The following is a 23,003-nucleotide window of genomic DNA, read 5'->3' on the forward strand; positions in this document are numbered from 1 at the left end:
ATGAGGATTAAGGCTGTGAGCCCCGTGTGGGACAATGGACTGTGTCCAACCTGATTGGCTTTTGTCTACCCCAGTGCTTAGTACAGTGCCTGGCACATAGTAAGCCCATAACAAATACCATTTTAAAAAAAAAAAAGAAACTGGAAACAAAATGAGATGCCAGGATAGTAAATGATTCATGCAATTACTAAGATCTCTACTTTTTATTTTAGAATTGTATTTGAAATTCACATCCCAATCCTGTTATAGTGTAGTTTTTGAAAATCATGTGTTATTGATTATGTAGTGTCTATATTTCCACAGTGTGTTCATTGTCTTGTGATTTAATTTCATTAAAAATACACTGATGACTAATAGAATACTAGTTCTATAAATTGAATAGAACACAAAAAATGAAGTTTAGGTTAAATTTGTGAGTGATAAAATATGAGAAAATAGTAAAATAGCTAATTGTAAAAGGACCTTTCCAGAATAACTTAATTTCCTTCGGTAATCCTTTGGTATTTGGTAATCCATATTTTTCAAAAGCTGAAAGACTTTACACTTGTACACACTTAATTTTGAAGGCGCTCAACTAGCTGAACAAATACTAAAAATTCAAAATTTTTCTTATTCGTAAAACTCCTAGGTATTTAAAAACCATTAAAATTTTCAGAAGGGTTACATCCCACTACTCATCTCTTTAGTTCAAATGCATCACTTTTTCCACCCACAAAATCACAAATCTCAAGATTATTATTATCGTTGCAGCTCTCAGAAGGAGATTTACAATTTTATTTCTCCCATCCATTGGGATTAGCTGAGCTTCTTCAGTGTTTTATCCCTTAAGGATGGAGGTTGGAGCTGAAGAAAAAAATGTTCATCATTGAAAAAACAAAGTTTGCTAAAGGAATTGGCTTTTTCTTACCTGAGAATTTTTGTGATAACTTTCTATTTTTGGTGTGATAAATTACTTCCACTGTCAATTGTGGTTTGTAAAGCCGCCTCCTGCCCTCCTTACACACACAGTTAAAAATGAGGAAACTTTTTCGAAGGGTAAATGTTAAATATATATTATCTGTAACCTAGTGAAATTAAACCCAGAGTAAGATTTTTTCAAAAGGGAATCAGACCAAGCAAATTGTTTTAGGGAGAAGATGTTTTGGATTGCAAAGAAATTCCAGGGAAGGAAGGGTAAAGTGGAGTGGAAATTAAAGAAAGGGATGTCCTAGAATAGGGGATGTGACAGAGGCTGGTGATTCCTAGAATGGGGAGAATGCCTGAGGTACAAATGTTTTGTTTAGTAAAGTATACTTCACTGAACTAGATAATACACTAGTAACCTGAAAAAGTCAGTGCAGCCTCTAGAAATGTTTAACTCCTAGGGAAAAAAAACTGGCACAAAAATGGCATCGGCACAGAGTGAGAATCTGGCTCATTATTTTATGGAATTGCTCTGAAGCTTTTTTGGTGTGCTGTTTGTCCTTGAGTTGGGCTGAGGATAGTTTTATAAAGGGGCACAGAAAGGCAGCCTTTAATCTTTCTGGTGGTTCTATGTGGACTGTACAATTATTGCTCAGTTTACCTTGGGGGTGCCTGGGGAAAGGGAGGCTAAGTGATTAACCAGAAGAGGAATAGCTTGTATTGCAGAAACTAAAAACAATTTCCTAGAATATTGCCAGGCAACATAAGTAAAAGATTTGGGACAGAACTGTCTCCTTGCCCTCAGAGTCCCTGTCCTTTCCATTTCCATTTCTATTTCCAAAGGACATTGAGCTAAATTTTCCTGTATTTTGAACAGAATGTAAGTTAATTTTGTGTGCTAAAAACACATACAAAGGATCAAAACGTCCTAGGTTGTCTTTTCTCTACACAACAACCTTCGTATCTGATCTTTGACATCCTTTAAGAGAATCAGACAGGCATTTTGCAAAATATTATTTGATCAGTTATGCAAGAAAACCTTGTGCTCTGAGAGTAAGAAGAATCTATGTGAAACAATCCATTTTACGTACGGCAGGGGAGGACGAACTGTTTCAGTTAATCAGTCAATCATATTTATTGAGCACTTCCTTCGTGCAGAGTACTGTACTAAATGCTTAGAAGAATACAAGTCAGTCAACGGGTTCCCTGCTCACAATGAGTGGTAAGTGGCTTCTTTCACCTTTCTGGTCAACCTGAACTGAGGAATCGAGACGTCCATCTACATCCTTGACAGAAAGAGTGGGGGAGGATCTTCCTCCTATCCTTTTTCTATATTTAATTGATCACCAAATTCTGTGGGCTTCTGGGATTCCACAGCACCAAGCAAACACGATTCTGGAGGATTGTATTTTGTCATTGTTTATGCCAGCACTCTGCAGTTAGTATATACGATCTGGGCATGTCACTCCCCTTCTTAAAACCTCCAGTGGTTGCCTATCAACATCCGCTCCAAACAAAAACTCCTCACTCTAGGCTTCAAGGCTCTACATCCCCTGCCCCTTCCTACCTCTCCTCCCTTCTCTGTCTCCACCGCCCACCTCCTCGCCGTCCCTCTGTCTCGCCTATCCCGCCGTCGACCCCTGGGCCACTTCCTCCCGCGGTCCCGGAACGCCCTCCCTCCTCACCTCTGCCAAACTCATTCTCTTCCCCTCTTCGAAACCCTACTTAAAACTGACCTCCTCCAAGAGGCCTTCCCAGACTGAGCTCCCCTTCTCCCTCTACTCCCTCTACCGCCCACCCCCTTCACCTCTCCGCAGCTCAACCCTCTTTTCCCCCCATCTCCCTCTGCTCCTCCCCCCTCCCTTCCCATCCCCTCAGCACTGTACTCGTCTGCTCAACTGTATATACTTTCATTACCCTATTTATTTTGTTAATGAAATGTACATCGCCTTGATTCTATTTAGTTGCCATTGTTTTTATGAGATGTTCTTCCCCTCGACTATTCATTGCCATTGTTCTCGTCTGTCTGTCTCCCCCGATTAGACTGTAAGCCCGTCAAACGGCAGGGACTGTCTCTATCTGTTGCCAACTTGTCCATTCCAAGCGCTTAGTACAGTGCTCTGCACATAGTAAGCGCTCAATAAATACTATTGAATGAATAGTCTTTTCCTGCAGTGCTATCTTCCTTGTAATACAGAGTTTTGCACCAAATTAGGGATGAAGGATGACCTCTCAAACTCCTAGCAGGATAATTTGCATACAGTTTCCCCATAAATAGCATGTTCTCAATTACTGGTATTACTCTTGGGTATGTAACTAGAGCACATTAGTGTTCCAGCTTTGCTGTTCTTTTCCTCAAATAAAGAGGAAAACTACTAGGATGAAGAAAAGCAGTCATTGGAGTGAGTTTCATATTTCCTGAATCTCAGGAAAGCATTTGCCTCCATTTAATATCTAACTTCTTTTTAAACATTTCTTTAACAATTGTCACATACATTCCTGATAAAAGGCATTGTCTCCAGGTGCTTTGTTTGAGTGACTAATGAATTCGTTTTAGTTGCACAGTCAGTGATGCACTGGAATGAGAGGAGGTGTTTTTTGTTTTTTTTTTTACACTGGTGCCTTTGAAAGATCTGAGTCTTAAAGCTGTTTAAATGGTAATTGCAACAAATAAACATGCTTTCAGGCTCACTAAAAAATACAGATAAAACATAATGGTATTTGAAGCAAACTGCGTCTTGGGGAAGCCCAGAGGGTGAAAACAGGTGATTGCTGAAGAACTAAGAGGATGCTAGAGTTCATGTTATTAATTGGAAGGTAGATCGCATAAAGTAAAGGACATAAGACTGTAAGACAGTTCAGAAATTCTAAAGTCATCCCCCCAACCCTGCACTATTTTTTGAATTGTTTTTCACATGTGGGGAAAAATGATGCCTAAAGAAAGACAAACATTAAAGGTTTTGTTTTGATTTATTTGTTTTTATCCTTTTAAATTGTCGTCTGTTAAGTTGAAGGATTGAAGATGTCAAAAAATAAGAAGGCTGCTTAAGGAGAAACTGGTCCTATTGCTCCCATCATAAATAATGCCTGTGTCCATTCCATTAGATTGTAAACTCCTGAAGGGCAGTGCTCATGTCTAGTTTCTGTTGTACATTCCCAGGTGTTTACTATATAGTGCTGTGCTCTCAAGTGCTCTATACATACATCAATCAATCTAATCAATGACATTTGAGTGCTTACTTTGTAAGTAGCACTGTGCTGTGTACTGAGGAAAGTACAACAGAGTTGCTTTGTAAACACAATTCCTTCCCACAAGGATTTTACAATCTACAGAGGGCCAACTCTGTTCTGTTGTACACTTCCAAGTGCTTAATACAGTGTTCTACACACAATAAGCATGAAAATATGATTGACTGAGTGAATCCAGATGTTAAAATAGATTCTGGGGAGAAGTAGTATGGCCTGTGGAAAGAACATGTGCCTGGGAGTCAGAGGACCTGAGTTTTAATCCCGGCTTCTTGCTTTGCTAATCCCAGCCCCTTTGATTTGCCTGCTGTTTAACCTTGCTTGGTCAAGTCACTTAGCTTTTCCGTGCCTCAATTTATTGATGATGATAATAATTATGGTATTTGTTAAGCACTTACTATGTGCCAAGCACTGTTTTAGGCGCTGGGGTAGGTACAAGGTAATCAGGTTGTTCCAGTACAAGGTAATCAGGTTGTTCCATGTGGGGGCTCACAATCTTAATCCCCATTTCCTCATCTGTTAAAGGTGGATTAAATACCCATTAATACCCTTCCTCTTGTCCCACCCCATGTGAAGATTGCAGTCTGGTCCCACGATTGATAGATGGCCTCTCCCATGGAGTGTCAGGGAGGGGACAGGTGGAACCGCACCCATCCGCCACTTGCATCGAGCCCCCGCTGCCTGTAAAGACCAGAATCAAGGCTGCAGCAATGTCTTTATCTTCCTCCTTGTTTGCTGTGGCTTTCCCAACTGGAAAATGGGAAGGGGCAGGGTCCCTGGGGAGCCTATAAAATCCCTGGCTCATGTCAGGAAAGGTTGCCTATCTGGTGCATTAAGACTCTGCATCTATTAGGGCCTCAAATTTCAAAAGAAATATGCAACTGCTGTATCCACTAAAATGTGACATTAATTCTAGCTGGAGAGAAAGTTCATTTAATTGAAAACTGTCTCTTCATGGTTGTAATACTTCTTCCGGGATCTTTCTTACTATCCTAGTTTAAAGATAGGGTTTTTAAATGTTTCTTAATGATCTATTTAATGAGTACCTTTCATGACCTGAAAACATTTACAGAATCATTAACTCTCTGGCTACATTATTTATTTCCCAATGTAGATAGAACATATTTGCCTGCAATATTATTGAATTTCACCTTCACCTTCTCTCAAAGTGGGTTAGCTCTGAGATCAGAACATGGGATGAGTAATATTTTTTAGGTGATTAGTCTTTGTGTGCTTTTGGGAAATCTGGCTGTCTTGATACAGTCATGTTGCTATGGCTGCGAGATAGCACTCCAGTAGCTGTTGTGGCCAGAGCATCTAATATTTTTAATAAGTGGCTAGTTTATGAATTCTCCATCCTTAACTCTGTAATTCATAAAACTTTCCATACTGTGGACGATTCCCATGTCAACCCCCAGAGCCTTAAGTAAGTCGCCTCAGCAACATGTTCCTAAACATCTTCCGCTTAGTGTGGAGAACTTCAGTAGTCCATAATGCAGGCCTCATTGCCACCGTCCATACCATTTGACCACAACTTCCCCTTTTCTTCTCTGCCCTACAATTCTTGGGTGGTTCTCCAGGCTCAAGGCCTTCCGAGCTAAGCCCATTCTTAACACACACACACCTATTTTTCTTTGTCAGCCTCTACCTACTTACATGTGCAGATACTGACTAATTATGATCATCTAACTTCGGGGGGTGCCCAGGGAGCTGAAAATCTACATACAAATGAGTGGTTCAAGAGCACTGCTGAAATTTGTTGACTTAGGGCACACCAGAATTTTTAGACACGTGATTTTACCGTGCCATGATGTAATCGTGAGGTGTGCCAGTTGGTTGTATTTATTGAGTGCTTATGTGTAGAATGCTGTAGTAAACCCTTGGGAGAGTGCTGTACAATCAAATTGATAGACAACTTATGTCCAGAGGGGCATACAGTCTAGAGGTACATGAGTGATATGGGAATGAGGGTGGACTGAAGTGCTTCAGGGGTACAAATCAAAGTATACAGATGATGCAGAAGGGAGAGGGAATGGGGAAATGAGGGTTTAGTTGGGAAATGCCTCTTGGAGATGTGATTTTGAATCTGGGGAGAGTAGTGGCCTGTCATGTATGAAGCAGGCAGGGAGTTTCAGACCAGAAGAAGGATATGGGTAAGCAGTGAGATAGATGATTGAGGCACAGGAGTAGCTTGGCATTAATAATAATGTATTCGTTAAGCACTTACTATGTGCCAAGCACTGTTCTACGCACTGGGGGAGATAAAAGGTAATCAGGTTGTCCCATGTGGGGCTCACAATCTTAATGCCCATTTTACAGATGAGGTAACTGAGGCACAGAGAAGTTAAGTGCTTGCCCAGAGTAACACAGCTGATAAGTGGCAGAGCTGGGATTAGAACCCACGACCTCTGATTCCCAAGCCTGTGCTCCTTCCACTAAGCCACATTGGAGCAAAGTGGCTGGGTTGTAGCAGGAAATCAGCAAGTAAAGAAAAAGGGGTGGGCTGATTGTGTGCATAAAGATGATGGTTAGGAGTTTCTATTTGATGCAGAGGGGGTTGGACAACCACTGGAGGTTTGGGGGTCCTTTAGTGGGGAGGAGGTAGAGAGAGGCAGGGAGGTCAGCAAGAAGGCTGATGATCATCATCAGTGATATCTGAGCACTTATTGTGTGCTGAGTACTGTAATGAGCTTTAGGGAAGGAATAATAGAGCGGAGTTGATAGGCACAGTCTTTGCCTACAACAATCTTACAGTCTCAAAGGGAAAATGGACATTAATGTGAATACTCTATAACTTATAGTTATATATGTAAATGCTGTGGTGTTGAGGGTAGGGTGAATATCAAATTCCCAGAGCCTGCAAAAGAGACAGTGGCCAGAGAGGATAGGAGGAGAACCAGAAGAGGACAATGTCAGTGAAGCCAAGGTTGGATAAAGTTTCCAGGTGAAGGGTTGGTCCTGTGCCCAAGGCAGCTGAGAAGTAGAGGAAGCTTAGTTTGGAGTAGAAGTCACTGGATTTGGCAAGGAAGAGGTCATTGGTGACCTTCGAGAGGGCATTTTCCATGGAGTGAAGGGGATGGAGACCCGATTGGAGTGGGTGAACAGGAGAATTGGAGGCGAGGAAGAGGATACCGAAGGTGTAAAAATTGCTATTGCCCCATTTCAAGGAGTTAGAAGATGGAGTAATAGTTGTGGGGAGAGGGGAGGGGCCAAGGGAGGGTTTTTTAGGATAGGATACACGAGCATGTTTCATAGCAGTGGCAAGAAACCATTGGAAAGTGAGCCAAAGAAGATGGTGGTTAGGGAGGGAAGAAGAGAGGGAGCAGGTGTCTTGATAAGATGCAGAGGGTTGGGGTCAAAGGCATAGGTGGAATGGGTAGATTCTGAAAGGACATGGAGGATCTCCTCTTGAAATACTCCTGGGAAAGTTGAGAGAGTCCAAGAGGGGCCCGGAGGAGGGAGAGACTGGAGAGGAGCATGGGAGATTTTAAGGAGAATCATGCCTGATGCTTTCAGTTTTATCAATAAAGTACATGGCCAGGTCACTAGGGGCAAGAGATAGGGGAGATGAGGGGACAGGGTGTTTGAGGAGGGAGCTGAGCATCCAAAATAGCTGGTCTGGAAATCAATATGGATGGAGAAATCATGTTGCCAGCCGGAGAAAGGGGCAGAATTAAGGCAGGCAATGATGAATTTGAGATGGATGAGGTTAGCCTGATGTCTGACTTTTTTTCCAACAGCAGGACTCTGTGGCTTATGCACAAGATTAAAGGCTGCTCACAGTGGAGGTGATCCAGGGCTATGGATTAATGGTACAAGATGGGCGGAGGGACAGGGAGAAAGGGCCCTGAGTTCAGTGGAGAGGATGTTGTTGAGGGCATCAATTTATGAATCAAGGGAAGGTCTTTTGGAAGGTGGAGGGCAGAAGATGGATGTCAGTTGGGGTGGGGCTCCAGAATTTAGCCTGTAAACCAAATCCAGGCCAGGAGATGCTCCATCCCGAAATCCCAAGCACACTTTGAGTCAAACACTACGGCCTATTACATTTCAATCTCATTTCAAAATCAGACTTGAAATGACTCAGTAACATAATACACTTCTTAAATATTATCTAGTTTTGACTTTATATCCTCTAATATATTATGCTCTGAGATGATACGGTAAAAGAATAAACTTCTGTAAGACAAGACAAGGACAGGAGTCATGACCTCTCAGTCCTGCACAAACTCTTGTTACACCAGATTGCCACTTGCAGTGATGTAAAATTGGAAGGGTTGCCATCATGGACGCTAGCAGACTCTCGTGGCTTCCTCGTTTGAGTTCAACTGTATGGCAGGCTTGTGCTCTGTGCATACCTGCTAGGATGGATCAGGGAAGAGAGCTATCGTTGTCAACAATGTCGGCTGCAGCCTGCCTGGCCCTGGCAATGTGGGAAGGTGAAACTAGAGCAGGCCTACTCATTAGATAACAGCAGGAGCAGGAAGAGAAGGTCTAGAAAAGGGAGATGGGTGGAAAACTTGGCCAGGGAAAGAGGATGAGAGTCAATAGAGGAGGCTTGGTCAGAGTAGACTGACAGAAAAACAGGGAAAGCTCAGGCAATTTAAAATGTTGGGGGAGGAGGCGGACAGTGTGGTGAGGAGGTGGTGGACTGTCGGGAAAGTCGGTTCCCCGTGGGGAAAGAAGGTGGAACCCACTGATCTCATATGAGTAGAATCTGTTCCCAGGCGATTGTCTTAATGCCACTCTCTTAAGGGAAAAGCTGCAATCATCTTAGCACAAAAACCCTTAAAGGTAGAAGCTAATATATATTTGAATTCTCAGTGTAAATATTAAAGCACATCATTATAGATTCGGTGCTTTCTTCATAAATCAGTACTCATAACTATCAAAGCCAGTGAAGCAGTGTGTTTGAAATAAAATTTGAGTCCAAGATTAATTGAAATAGATCCATTTTATTATAAATATTAATGTGCTCTAAACTTTGAAATACTCCTAACTCTTCCTTGAGTAGAATTCCTCAAATTATTTCGATTAGTCTGTTAGGGAAGTACTAATTTATAAAAACTGAGAGACTGGAAATTTTAGGTGGTTAAGAATGTTTTAATCAGTGGCTAATGTTTTTTCTATTCTTATAGAGGGTAGCTTTTTGTTTCATCTGGTTATATACAAGTTCATGAATAGAGTACAAGTGCTTCTAACAAGGTTATTTCTAGCAACAGAAAGGAAGGATTTCTTGACAGGGTTAGTTAGACATCCATTTTCTGCCACGTTGTTTAAGGGAAAGCATTAGCAACTACAATAAACTCATTTATTTAGGAACCAATTATCCAGTTTGTGGTTTCTCCTGGACCCTCACTGCTTTTCTCATTCTGTCTTGCTGGTGTTTTGGAATTTTCAACCTTGTTGACGCTTTCACTGCATAGGGAAACAGATGATGTGAAACTCAGCGCAGATCATTTGGTAATTTGTTGTTAGCTTTGGAAAAGTCCTTGCTGTTAGAAAAGGTTGAAGCAGCTAAATCGAGTCTTTTATTTTAACTGTGAATTTAATATGAATACAGCTGTCTTAATATATGAAAAATGATAATCTTGTATTATTACGTGCTTACTACATGCAGGCATTCTACTAAGGGCTGGGGTGGATACAAGTAAAACAGGTAGGACGAAGTCCTTGTCCCATGTGGGGCTCACATTCTCAATCCCTATTTTACAGATGAGGTGACGGAGGCACAAAGAAGTGAAGTGACTTTCCCAAGGTCAGATAAGTGGTGGGGCCAAGATTAAAACCCATGACCTTGGGACTCTCAGGCCCATGGTCTATCCACTGTGCCATGATGCTTCTGGGTTGGCTGTATTTATATAGAGGACCTGTTTAACCCTGTGCAATTTTATGATTCTGATAGGAAATTCCTGTGAAATAGGGGAGCTTTGGCTCTGTGTGTGTGTGTGTGTGTGACTATAATTAAATCATCTGTTAGGTTGACAGGTGGATTTCATTTTTGAGATGAGCATTTCTCATCCTGCCTCAGTGGACTTAACAGCCATAATAGGCAAAGTGAAAGGCTTTTTTACTTTTTTCCTACTTCCCAGTGGCCCAGCAAAGCATGAAGGAAAAGGGAAGGGAGATGAAGTTAATGAATGGTGAGTGGAAAAGGTGGCTGGGTTGAGAGTCCAAGACAAGAGACAGGGCCAAAAGGATAGAGAGGTAAATTTCTGGCACACCTGAGAGGGTGAATTGGGCTGATGCATCCATCAGTCAGTTATATTTATATATTTATTGAGGGCTTACTGTGTGCAGAACACTGTATTGAGCACAGTGTAACATAGTTGGTAGACATGTTCCCTACCCACAACTAGCGTACAGTCAAGATGGGGAGACAAGCATTAATATAAATAAATTTTTGGATATTCATGTACGTCAGTCGTAATTATTGAGCACTTTGTGCACAACACTGTATTAAGCGCTTGGAAGAGTACAGTATAACAATAAACAGACATTCTCTGCCCACAGCGAGTTTACAGTCTAAAGTCTACATAAGTGCTGTGGGGCTGAAGGTGGGGTTAAAATAAAAAAGGGAGCGAATTCAAGTGCAAGGGCGACCCAGGAAGTGGGAGAATATGAAATAAGGGTGTAGTCAAAGAAGACATGTTGGAGGTGATATGCCTTGAATAAGGTTTTGAAGGTGGGGAGAGTAATTGTCTGTCGAATATGAAGAGGAAGGGTGTTCCAGACCAGTGGCAGGATGTGGGCGAGAGGTCAGCCACGTGGTAGATGAGATCGAGATAGAGTGAGTAGGTTATCATTAGAGGAGGATGATGGTATTTTTAAGTGTTTATTATGTGCCAAGCACTATTCTAAGCACCAGGGTGGATACAGGCTAATAAGGTTGGACAGAGTCCTTGTCCCACATGAGGCTCCCAGTCTTAATCCCCATTTTACAGATACGGTAACTGAGGCACAGAGAAGTGAAGTGACCTGCCAAAGGTCACACAGCAGACAAGCGGCGGAGCCAGAAGTAGAACCCAAATCCTTCTGACCCCCAGGTCCGTGCTGTATCTACTAGGCCATGTGTTTGTGGGCTGGTAGGAGGAGCAAGGGGATTGAGTGCTTTAAAGCCTATGTTAAGGACTTTCTGTTTGATGTGAAGGCGGACGGGCAACCACTGGAGGTTCTTGAGGAATAGAGAAGCATGGATTGAATGGTTTTGTAGAAAAATGACCTGGGCAGCAGAGTGAAATATAGACTGAAGTGGGGAGAAATAGGAGGCAGGGAGGTCAGCAAGGAGGCTGAAATATAATCAGAGCTGGATAGGATAAGTGCTTGGATTAATATGATAGCATTTTGGATGGAGAGGAAGGGACAGATTTTCATGATGTTATAAAGGTTGAACTGACAGGATTTAGCATCAGGAGCAGTGGAGAATCAAGGGAAGCACAGTGGGTGACGTGGAGGGACAAGGAGACTTGAAGGATCTTGGGGACAAAGTTGGCCACAGAACTTAGAAAAAAGGGCCGGGTGAAGTAGTGAGAAACAGCATGGGCCTGCCTGAGAGTCAGGAGATCTGACGCTTACCTGCTGTGTGTGGCATTGGGCAAATCATGGAACTTCTGTGCCTCAATTTCCTCATTGGCAATATGGGGATTAAATACCTGTTCATGTGTTCTTTCTTTCTCTCTCTCTCTCTCTCTCTCTCTTCCCCTCTCTCTTTCTCAGATTGTGAATCCTATGTGGGATAGAGACTGTGTCTGACCTGATTATTTTGTGTCTACCCATGCATTTAGTATAATGCTTGGCAGGTAGTAAGCACTTAACAAATACCAGAATTATTATAAAGGGCTGAGAGGGTGGCAAAGATTAGGCATGGAGAGGGAGAACAGAGTTGTGAATTATCTCTTCTTAGTGAATAATCATTTACATTTGAGGAGCAGCGTGGCTCAATGGAAAGAACCCAGCCTTGGGAGTCAGAGATCATGGATTCGAATCCTGGCTCTTCCACTTGTCAGCTGTGTAACTGTGGGCAAGTCACTTCACTTCTCTGTGCCTCAGTGACCTCATCTGTAAAATGGGGATTGACTCTGAGCCTCACGTGGGACAACCTGCTGACCCTGTATCTACCCCAGCGCTTAGAACAGTGCTCTGCACATAGTAAGCACTTAAATACCAACATTATTATTATTATTATTATTTGAACAAAGTGCTCTGGACTTTTCAAATACTGAATTGAATTCATAGCCAAATGAGAAGTCAAATGAGAAGTGTAGGTTAGTCAGAAGAGCCCATTTCACCAGTGAATTTACATTTCAGTGTATAATTTGATATGGTTGAAACATTATGGGTTAGAATAGTTTGATTATGTCATTTTGCACATTTGTAATTGTTTTCATTATGTAATATAAGCTTACTCCATACATTAATATTACATAAAGCCTCCCATTTGTGGTCTATGAAAATATTACATAAAGGTGATTTTGACGTTTTTACTAAGTTCAAAAATGTATGAACCATGGTGATCATGTCAGTATACTCTCTGAATATTTTAATGTAGTGTTGCTAGAGTTAAATTGGATCTACTTTTGATCCAAAACATTTCTTCCCTGGTAGCAGTTTGGTTCCTTACTGAGAAATTCAGCATTTGCTTTGTCCAAACCTAAGCTCTCTGCCCTTGGCCTTTGACTCTTCTTCAGATATAGACCTTCTACTGAGAGTTGCAGTGGAATTGCTCAAGAAAGAGAGGGAGAAATGTGTTCCCAGTGAGTTTTGTGTTCTTTCATCTCTCAGCTGCAGGAGACCAGGGGAGAAGACTAACTTCATGGCCTGCTTGTCAATTGACTTGTAAAGATTGGAGAAGGATAAACACACTAAAGAGACTCAGAGGATATGCGCTTTTAAAAAATTATTATTAGGTATCGTAGACAGAAAAATAGGAGGAAATATCTTTTTATGGAAATTTTTGGTGTTAAAGAAGAGTCTTCCTTTTTCCTTTTGAACATTTGGGGCCTAAGGACATACATGTGGGAAGGACAGAGGAAGAAGACAGCACTGAAGATTTCTTATGAGCCTCCCCCAAGGTAGTCGCGAACAAGTAGAACAAAACAGTGTAGGGAAACAGGAAATTAATTCATTCATTCAATAATATTTATTGAGTGCTTACTATGTGTAGAGCACTGTACTAACCGCTTGGAATGTACAATTCAGCATGAGATAGAGACAATCCCTGCCCAGTGACAGGCTTACAGTTTAATCAGGAGAGACAGATGGACAAAAACAATCACGATAAATAGAATCAAGGGGATGTACACCTCATTAACAAAATAGGGTAATAAAAATAGATACAAATGAGCCCAGTGCTGAGGAGAAGGGAGAAGGGGAGGAGCAGAGGGAAAGGGGGCTTAGCTGAGGGGAGGTGAAGGGGGCAGGAGCACAGGGCGGAGAGATGGGCTGTAGTGAGAGAGGGACTGGGAGGTAAAGAAGTCAGTTGGAGAGAAGAGAGAGAAGGAAGAACGGGTCACCCGAGATGGAACTGTTAATTTAGATGAAGCCTAAATTCAGAGTTACCCAGGAGACCTTGATCCTCAGGGGGTACTTCAGAATTCTGTACTGGGCACAGCCTTTATTGTAAACCATAGGGAAGGATCAGTCAGTAATTTTTATTGATCACTACTGTGGGCAGAGCCATGTTAAGCGCTTAGAGAGTATAATGCAATAGAATTGGTAGGCATAATTAAATTAACAGGTAGAGGAAGGAGCATAAGTATAAAGGGTATGTACACAAGTGCTGTGGGACTGAGGGTGAGGTGATTATCAAAGTAAGGGGGAGGGTGATTAGAGGGGAAAAAAGTTTAGTAAGAGAAGGCCTCTCAGAGGAGGAGGACTTTAATAGGGCTTTGAAGACAGGGGAAAATTTGGTCTGTTGGATGTGAAGTGGGAGGGAGTTTGAGGCTCGAGGGAGGATGTGGTGAGAGAGACATGAGATTGCCGCACATTGTGTGCATAGTTTGGTCTTAGAGCAAAAAGTGCGTGGGAAGGGTTGTAGTGGGAGATGAGCGGAAGCTAGGTAGAAGGGGGAGGAGAGTTAATCGACTGATTGACAGATAAAAGACTTTGGCTTTTTTTGTTTGCTTTTTTCACCTATATTGGAATCACTCTTTCCTGACTTTTGAGGGTGAAGATGTGCTAGGAAATGAGTGGGCTGGGGGCAGTCTGGCTTGTTGTGGGGGCTGGCTGCCCAACTGAGTGGAGAGTAGGAGGACTGTGCCAGGGAAATGTATGTGATGAAAATGGGGTACTTCAGATGAAAATTTGAAGTCGTAGGGAGCCAGTTTTTTCATCTTAAAAAGGTGGAATACTCCCACCCTCGTTAGTTTAACCTTTTAAAAAATATCTTGTCTTTCCCCTCCTTGACTAAAGAACAAGCCCCTTGTGTGATCACTACTGCTGGGAGCTGAAAGGGCAGTGTTGTAAGCTAGGTGTAGGGATCAACAGTGGGGAAGTTGTTCTTCCCAGAAAGGAAACTGAAATTCCTCCTTCTCAGCTCCAAGGGAAGTAGATAAGGACCTTGTGGTAGCTGGGTTTGGGGGTGTTGGCAACCAGACAGAGCAGTGGTAAGAGGGGGGTTTTTATTATTATTTCTTTATGAAGGGCATTCCTCCCCACAAGCAGCCCCAAGAAGTGTCTAGAAATGGAGGGAAAGCAAAGCATTACTACAGTGCTCTACCTCTAGTAACTGCTCAATAAATACAATTGATTGATCTCTCAGCAGCGGCAGCTAAGGCTTCCCCTTCATCCTTAGAGAGCCATCAGCCTGCTGAAAACTCTCGTGACCTGTTGGTTGGACTTCTGTAATAGACTTTTTACTGGTCTCCCAGCCTCCAGCCTCTCCCTTCTCCGGTACATTTTACGTGCTTCTCCGCTTATCTTTCTTACACACCAAATGGAGCATGTCACTCCCTTCCTTAGATATCAGTGGTTCCCCTTTGCTTCTTATACAGAAGTAAGAACTCCTGACCATCAGCTTCAGTGCACTCCATCAGCTGGATCTCTTACCTATCTGCTGTCTTCTGCAGCACCCTAATTTATGCTCCATGATTCTCCCAAACAAACCTAAAGACAGATTGTCTCTTTCCAGAGCTCTGAACCAGCCAGTTTTAGTAGGTTGCCTTCAATGGGTAACCATTGCGTCTTGCCAGTCATGTTAGCTCTTCCCTCTAGACTTTAAGCTCCCTGACGGGCAGAAAACGTGTCCGACCAACTCGGTTGTACTGTGCTCTTCCAAGTGCTTACTACAGTGCTGTGTGCACAGTAAGCATTTTATAAATGCCATTGATAGCGTCACTGCATCAGCATCAGTGAAGTTCTTTCTAATCATTGTTTTTATTTAGTCTCTTGTGTTAATTATTTATGTAGATTCTTTTGCTCCTAACTACCATTTAGTTGCCCATTTATGTCTGTCTCCCTGATTAGATTATGGGAGGGATCCTGCCTTTTACTCTTTTTGAATTCCCAAGTGCCTCATACAGTGCCTGACACACAAATATGTGCTCAAATGGTAGTCAAGATTGTGATGCTGTTAATTGGACAGTTAAACCAAAGAACTATGGGAGAAAAGAAACAGTCCTATTGGCCCTGTTTGGGGAATAAGAGACTTCTTCTCCCATCCCTTTCAGCCTCCTGACTTTCTAAAGTTTCCCAAGTCAGGATACCTTCAACAGGAAAATTCAAAAAGCAATCCTACCCAAAGGCCGATACCAAGAAAGGAAATGGAAGCAGATTCTTTTACCCATTCTCTGCCTCTTTTTCCACCCCTTTCTGTCAACCCCTTCATTCCCCAGACCCATGGTCTTAAGGGAGGGGAAGGGAAAGGAATAGGCTTAATTTGGTTCACAAAAGAAAAAGTGAAATGGCAACTTGAATGCATTTTTGCCTTTGGAAAAGAACAGGAGAGATTGGGTTTGGGGTATTTTAAAAACTATTTTGCAGCCAATTTGGGTTTTTTTTTAAAAAAAGCAATTTTACCTTTTTGCTTTCCCCAATAGAAGTTCTGATAGTACAGTAAATTACAATTCACTTTTTACCCACCCATAAAAATTGTAAGTTAGCCTGGGCAAATAGGTGAGAATTTATTTGCAAGGCTACTATAACAACTGCTATAATAATTATGAATGGGCCATTTGATAAACTCTTGTCCCAAGCAACCCTAATATGAGAGGTAAGTATGAGAATAGCAAAATAGTTGTTTTTTGGTATTCAATATTTTGAGTTAATTTAAAATGTGCCTTTTCCCCCCCTCTTCTTTAGGTTTAATTATAGATCAACACATCATCTCGCATCCCATGGGTTCTATGAATTTTTAAATTGGTTTGATGAAAGAGCATGGTATCCGCTAGGAAGAATAGTAGGTGGGACTGTAAGTATACAAAATAATTTTTCATTAAAAAAGATAAAGCAGCCAATAATTTTGTGTGAAATCAGTGGGTTGGTGATATTTGAGACTTCTTGGTACAGTCAACTTTTGGTAATTTAGAACGGGAATGAACAGTTTGGTTGATTTTACTGGTCCAGAATTGCCTGTTATTGGACTATCTCACTATCAGAGAGAGAACACGGAAAGTAAAATAAATCAAAACTCAAACCAGTTCAGTTGTGTACTTGTTAGTAGGCATTTGGAGGGAAGGAATTGAAGTGATGGAACCTAGTTAGACACAAATAAAGGTTTTTGAAAAATCTAAGGATTAAGTAAGTGACATCCATTGCCATTCAGGCTATTTAGAATTGGCTACAATCTATATGGGTTCTGACTGGGCAATTGGGAGGAATCAGAAATGGTGTAGAAACATTTATTTTGTGGAGATAGAATGAGGGTCTGGAGGGATTATTTGGAGGAAAAATTCAGGTCGGAAAGTGGGATAGGCTAGAGATATGCAGGAAAATATTAGACAGGCATTTGGGAAGAGGGAAGTTATTTATAAAATTAGAAAGGGGAGGAAGAAAAATGAAATGATGTTGCACTAAGTGGAGTCCCTGATACCAAAAGCCTGGTATCAAAAGTGGTCTTTTGCGAAAAAAAAAAAAAAAAAGACCATTGTGTTAAGTTAACTTTGAAAATTCAAACAGGTGACAAGTTACTAGAAATCACACTTTTAGTTGTCAATAAGTTTCTCTTCTGAACCTCCCCATTTAGCTCAAACTATTCATGTCCATTTCCTGGTCAAGGCTGCTGCTTTATCCTGTCTTTCTGTTAACATTATGTTATGTCATATATGCCATATTTACTTCCTCTTCCTGCATTTTTGTGATTGCTTCCCTTCAGCTCTATCCATATTCTGTGAAAGAGATCTTGTTTTGAACTGGTGGTTTTATTTTTAAAAAGAAATATGGGAGTCATATTACATAAGATGTCAGTGAGTTGGCAGCATTAAATATCTTCTTTGGTCCTTGTGTTAGCCCCTTATAGTATGTTAAGCCTAAACATTTGGGCACCCTTTAATTATTTTTCCTATGTCTGAACCCTATATGAAGTAGCTGCAATCTCCCTTTGTATGGTAATGTAAAATAAAATCAGATTAAAGAATGGAAAAGAAATTCCTTTAAGGTCACTTGTAAAGCAAATAATTATAATTTTTGAAAGTGTTTTCAAACTTTTTTTCAACTTTAAAGCCCCTTGAGGGCCGGAACCGGGTGTGCCTACTCTGTTATACACTTCCAAGCACTAAAGTACAGAGCTCTGCACATAGTAAAGCACTCAAGTTCCAAGAAATTCATCCTGTAGTGAATAAATTAAATAATTTGGAAAAGTAATCCAAAGGGATGACTATCTCATCCTTCCTTATTCCCCCTTCCTCCCATCCTATTTTTGAGAATATTCAAAAGGGACTATATTATTGTTTGGATACATTATGGTATGGCACCCGCTTTAGCGAGGACTTTTATAAATCCATTGTTTCACCTGAAAAATGAAATCATGGTGGACATTTCAAGACCTCCCCCAACCCTTCATTTGCTTACAGTCAGTTGAATTATTTCAGTTCAATGACTTCAGCAAGCAAGATTTAAAACACTGCCTTTTTTTTTTTAAGTGAATGCTTTAAATATTCAGTACATAACACAACTGACAGGATTATGCTGTTAATAGAAGAGAATTATCAAGCAAAGATTTGAGACGGCCAGTTCTTTCTAGATGCTCCACATGAGATTTTCCATTTTAAGAATTTTTGCTAATATGGCATTTAACACTTTTATATTCCTTGCTTACTTCCTGATAACCTTGCTGTATGGATTATCCTTAAATTCAGTTCTCTCCCTGGTTCTCCTGAATAAATACATTGACCTATAACTATGTCTGGTCACTCAGTGCTTTCCTTGAAAGGAAGAATATTTACAGACTGAAATGAAATAGTGGTAATGCAGTGCATTTTAACTAGTGACTGGAAGTCCTTCCAGCCCCAGTTACAGATGTAAATCCATATTTTATTTTTTATAATTTTGAAGGGCAATATAAATCTATTGGTGGCATATTATTTTGTAGCAAAAGCCATCATTTGGAAATTAAATTCAGACATCTGTTCAATTTGTTGGATAGGCAACTTCAGGTTTTGTGATAAATAGATAAAATTTAAGCATGGGTCATCGTGCATTCGAGGTAAAATGCAAGGACAACCAAAAGTTAAAGGAATGCATCTTGTAATTGTTTAAATATATCAAAATGTACTGTAGTAAACGTGTGCATGTATTACTATTTTCATACATGTACATTGTTGCATTCAGGAACCTTTGTGGTACAAGTAGATTGTATTTTGGTGGTTATTTAGCATCATGGTTTCATTGTACTTTTCTTTTCTCCTAGGTCTACCCAGGGTTGATGGTGACAGCAGGACTTATACATTGGATTTTAAATATGCTGAATATAACAGTCCACATACGAGATGTATGTGTGTTCCTAGCACCAGTTTTTAGCGGCCTTACATCTATTTCTACTTTCCTGCTCACCAGAGAACTGTGGAACCAAGGAGCAGGGCTTTTAGCTGCCTGTTTTATTGCTATCGTCCCAGGTTACATATCTCGATCAGTAGCGGGGTCTTTTGACAACGAAGGCATAGCTATTTTTGCACTGCAGTTCACATACTATTTGTGGGTAAGTAATATCAAATTTTGGCTAGTCGATATCTTGCTTATTCTGCCTATTCTCCTTGAAAAATTCCTTTGTGCGTGATGGTGTTTTTAAGGTCTGAGTTACTTTAGAAAAGTTGAGAACTACAGGTAAATAGCTTGAGTGGAGGAATTGAAGTTGGTCTCTCAGTTCTACCTCCGGCATTGTCTTAACTCTGTTCAAGTCACTGATCCCTTTGGGTTCTTGACTTTGTAGAATTAAAAGCATTGCTGCTTAGTATGACTCAAGTCATTGTATTTTGTTCTGGCTGAAGTCACCATGTGTAAGTATTTAGCGAAAAAATAGACACCATAAAAAAAAGTTTTAGATTTCAACCCTGGTGTGTGCATCTTGAGGAAAAATTCTTCTCATGGCTCAGAATTTTAGTCTGGTAGGTCTAAACCAGACATAGAGTACACCTGTGTGAAGCAGCATGGCGTGGTAGATAGAGCACAGTCCTGGGAGTCAGAAGGTCATGGGTTCTAATTCTGGCTCTGCCACTTGTCTTTTGTGTGACCTTGGGCAAGTCACTTTACTTCTCTGGGCCTCACCTCATCTGTAAAATGGAGATCGAGAATGTGAGCCTCACATGGGACAGGGACTGAGTCCAACCTGATTTGCTTGTATTCACCCCAGCGTTTAGGACAGTGTCCTGCACATAGTAAGCACCTAACAAAATATTATTATTGTTGTTAAATCGCTTCAAGCAAGTTAGTGTTGCTACATTCAACTTGGGCTAAGAAGCCTTTGGGAGTCATTTTCTCATCTTGAACTCACATGTATGGTCTCTGGGTGAAAGGAGCACTTTAGTACTTGCAGGTTGCTGGGAAATTGAATGTTACTGAAAACTTAAGTGGTTATAGTCTTTGAGTGAAATCGGTGATTTGTCATTATTTATTGAATTATTTGTGCAAGTACTGGGAAAAGGTACATGGCCACTGAATCATATGCAGTCTCTGACCCACAAAAGCTCGTGACCTAAAAGAAAATTAAAAGGCATTGTGGCCTAGTGAAAGGGACATGGGATTAGGAATCAGAAGACTTGGGTTCTAATCCTAGCTATGCGACTGAACTGCTATAGGAATTTTAGGCAAGTCATTTAAGTGCTGTGCCTCAATTTCTTCATCAATAAGCTGGAGGCAGGATATCTGTTCTTCCTACCTCTTGACTGTGATCTGTCTGACCTGATTATCTTGTGCCTACACCAGTTCTTACGACATAGTATGTGCTTAGTAAAAATCATAACTAATTCAAGGGAAGGGAGCACAGGAAAGAAGTCACATAATTAAAAAAGCAAAAGTAAATTAACCCATAATACTGAGAACTGACCTTTTGAATAAGCAAGCCAGTTACAGTTTAGGAATCTTTTCTTTATTTATTTGCATAATATTTTTTGCTTAAGACTAAATTATTATGATGGTTTTTGCATAAGAAATGAGCACGATTGCAGTGTAAAGTAGCATAAAGTGTTTTTTCTTTTCCCCAGACCTGGATTTTGTGTCTTCAGTGTCTTTGGAGCCTGGGTCTTCTCGTGACTAGGGTTGGAGTAAGGGAAGGGAAAAGAACCCCACTTTCTGTCTGGTTCTAGCTTGATTTTCTCTTCTCCACCAGTATTAGAGTTTAATCAGCCAATCCAGTTGTATTTATTGAGAGCTTACTGTTTGCAGAGCACTGTAATAAGAGCTTGGGAGAGCACAATACAGCAATCAACAGACAACATTCCCTGCCCACAGCGAGCTTAGTCTAGAGGAGGAGGCAGATGTTAATATAAATAAAATATGGATATGTACAAAAGTGCTGTGGGCCTGGGAGGGGGATGAATAAATATGAATAAAGAGAGCAAGTCAAACTTAGAAGCATCTGCTTCATGAGGCTGTTTAGCTGTGTAATTGATGGTTGAAGGTAACACCACATCTTGCATTTAGAGCAGTCCAAGGAAGGTACAAAATTAGAAACTCCAATGAGGATCCAGTTGATACCCCTGGGAAATCCCCAATAATCATGGCCACACCTGAGATATAATCAGTATTACAAATTGAGAAGAATAGCAACAGAAAATTCCAAATCTTTGGCTTTAAATACAAATTCTGTAATACTCAGAGGTTTCAACTGCAAATTTGTTTAATGAGATGTACATCACCCTGATTCTATTTATTTGCCATTGTTTTTAAGAGACGTTCTTCCCCTTGACTCTATTGCCATTGTTCTTGTCTGCCTGTCTCCCCCAATTAGACTGTAAGCCCATCAAAGGGCAGGGACTGTCTCTATCTGTTACCGATTTGTACATTCCAAGCGCTTAGTACAGTGCTCTGCACATAGTAAGCACTCTATAAATACTATTGAATGAATGAATGAATGCAAAGTTCACTTGCCTGTTTACCAGAAGCCAATTACCATATGCTCAGCCACATGGCCACCCTAAGGCATTGCTTGAGGAAGGTGGCTGGAAGAGGGGTTTAAATTACAATAACTCTAAACTAGCTCACTTTGGGTTCCATTTTACCCTAGCTTAGTAGCTTAGCTTAGTTTAAGCAGACAGAAATGCATTCCAAATGGAACGTGTACTGACCAAGTGGAGAAGCAGTGTGGCCTAGTGTATAGAATACGGATTTGGGAGTCAGGGGGCCTGGATTTAAATCCTGGCTCCGCCACCTGCCTCATGTTTAAACTACAAGGCACTTAACTTCTCTGTTTTTATTTCCTCATCTGTAAAAGAAGGATTCAATCAACCTGTTGTATTTTTTGAGCTCTTACTGTGTGCTAGGCACTGTATGAAGCACTTGCAAGTTTATAGTACCATGGAGTGGGTAGACACGAGCTTATACCTGTCCTCCTTCCTTTTTAGACTGTGAGTACTGTGTGGGACAGAAACTGTGCCTGACTGGATTGCCTTGGCAACTAGGGAGAAGCAGTGTGGCGTAGTGGTTAAAGCATGGAACTGGCAGTCAGAAGGACCTTGGTGCTAATCCTGGCTCTGCCACTTATCTGCTCTTTCACCTTGTGCAAGTCACTGTGTCTTAGTTACTTCATCTGTAAAATGGGGATTAAGACTGTGAGCCCCATGTGGAACATGGATTGTGTCCCATCTGATCAGTGTGTATCTATCCCAGTGCTTAGTCCAGTGCCTGGCACATAGTAAGTAAGCACTTAACAAATGCCAGAAAAAAAGTGCTTCATAAGTACCAAAATTGTCATAATAACCGGGTCTCAGGGGAACTGACGGGCAAGAGCGGCAGAGAAAGGATTGGGCTCACCAACTCCATTGTATTACATTCTCCCAAGTGCTCTGCACATTGTAAGCACTCATTAAATAGCATCAGTTGGTTGACTGGAACTACAGCTCACTGTTTTTCCCCAAGCTCTCCTTGAAGAAAACTATTCTGTCCCTAGGTAGATGGAACACTACTGCTATTAGCAGTCAGTCGTATTTATTGAGTCTTTACTGTGTGCAGAGCACTGTACTAGGCGCTTGGAAGAGTACAATATAGCAATAAAAAGACACATTCCTTGCCCACAATGAGCTTACTTACACTCTAGATGGGGAGACAGACATTAATATAAATAAATTACAAGTAAGTACATAGCAGTGAAGCCAAGCTCCTCCCAGAACATTCCAATAGGTTCTGGGAAGAGTAGCTTCCATCAGCCCGTTTCCACCTTGGGTTTTGTAATTGTGCTTCTGCTTCCTTCTGTGTATTCCTCCTGCCAGGGC

At 41.1% G+C, this 23,003-nt stretch overlaps 1 protein-coding gene across 1 annotated transcript in view; it reads left to right on the forward strand.

Annotated features, from left to right (window-relative positions):
- The window catches only part of STT3B (STT3 oligosaccharyltransferase complex catalytic subunit B), a 102,211-nt gene that overhangs the window by 27,206 nt on the left and 52,002 nt on the right, over window positions 1-23,003 (forward strand). The window contains exons 2-3 of the mRNA XM_001508622.5: window positions 16,444-16,552; window positions 18,989-19,276. Of these exons, the coding sequence (XP_001508672.2) occupies window positions 16,444-16,552; window positions 18,989-19,276 (397 nt within the window). The remainder of the gene's footprint in view (window positions 1-16,443; window positions 16,553-18,988; window positions 19,277-23,003) is intronic.

Source organism: Ornithorhynchus anatinus, chromosome 8 (assembly GCF_004115215.2).
Source record: "Ornithorhynchus anatinus isolate Pmale09 chromosome 8, mOrnAna1.pri.v4, whole genome shotgun sequence".
Lineage (NCBI taxonomy): Eukaryota > Metazoa > Chordata > Mammalia > Monotremata > Ornithorhynchidae > Ornithorhynchus > Ornithorhynchus anatinus.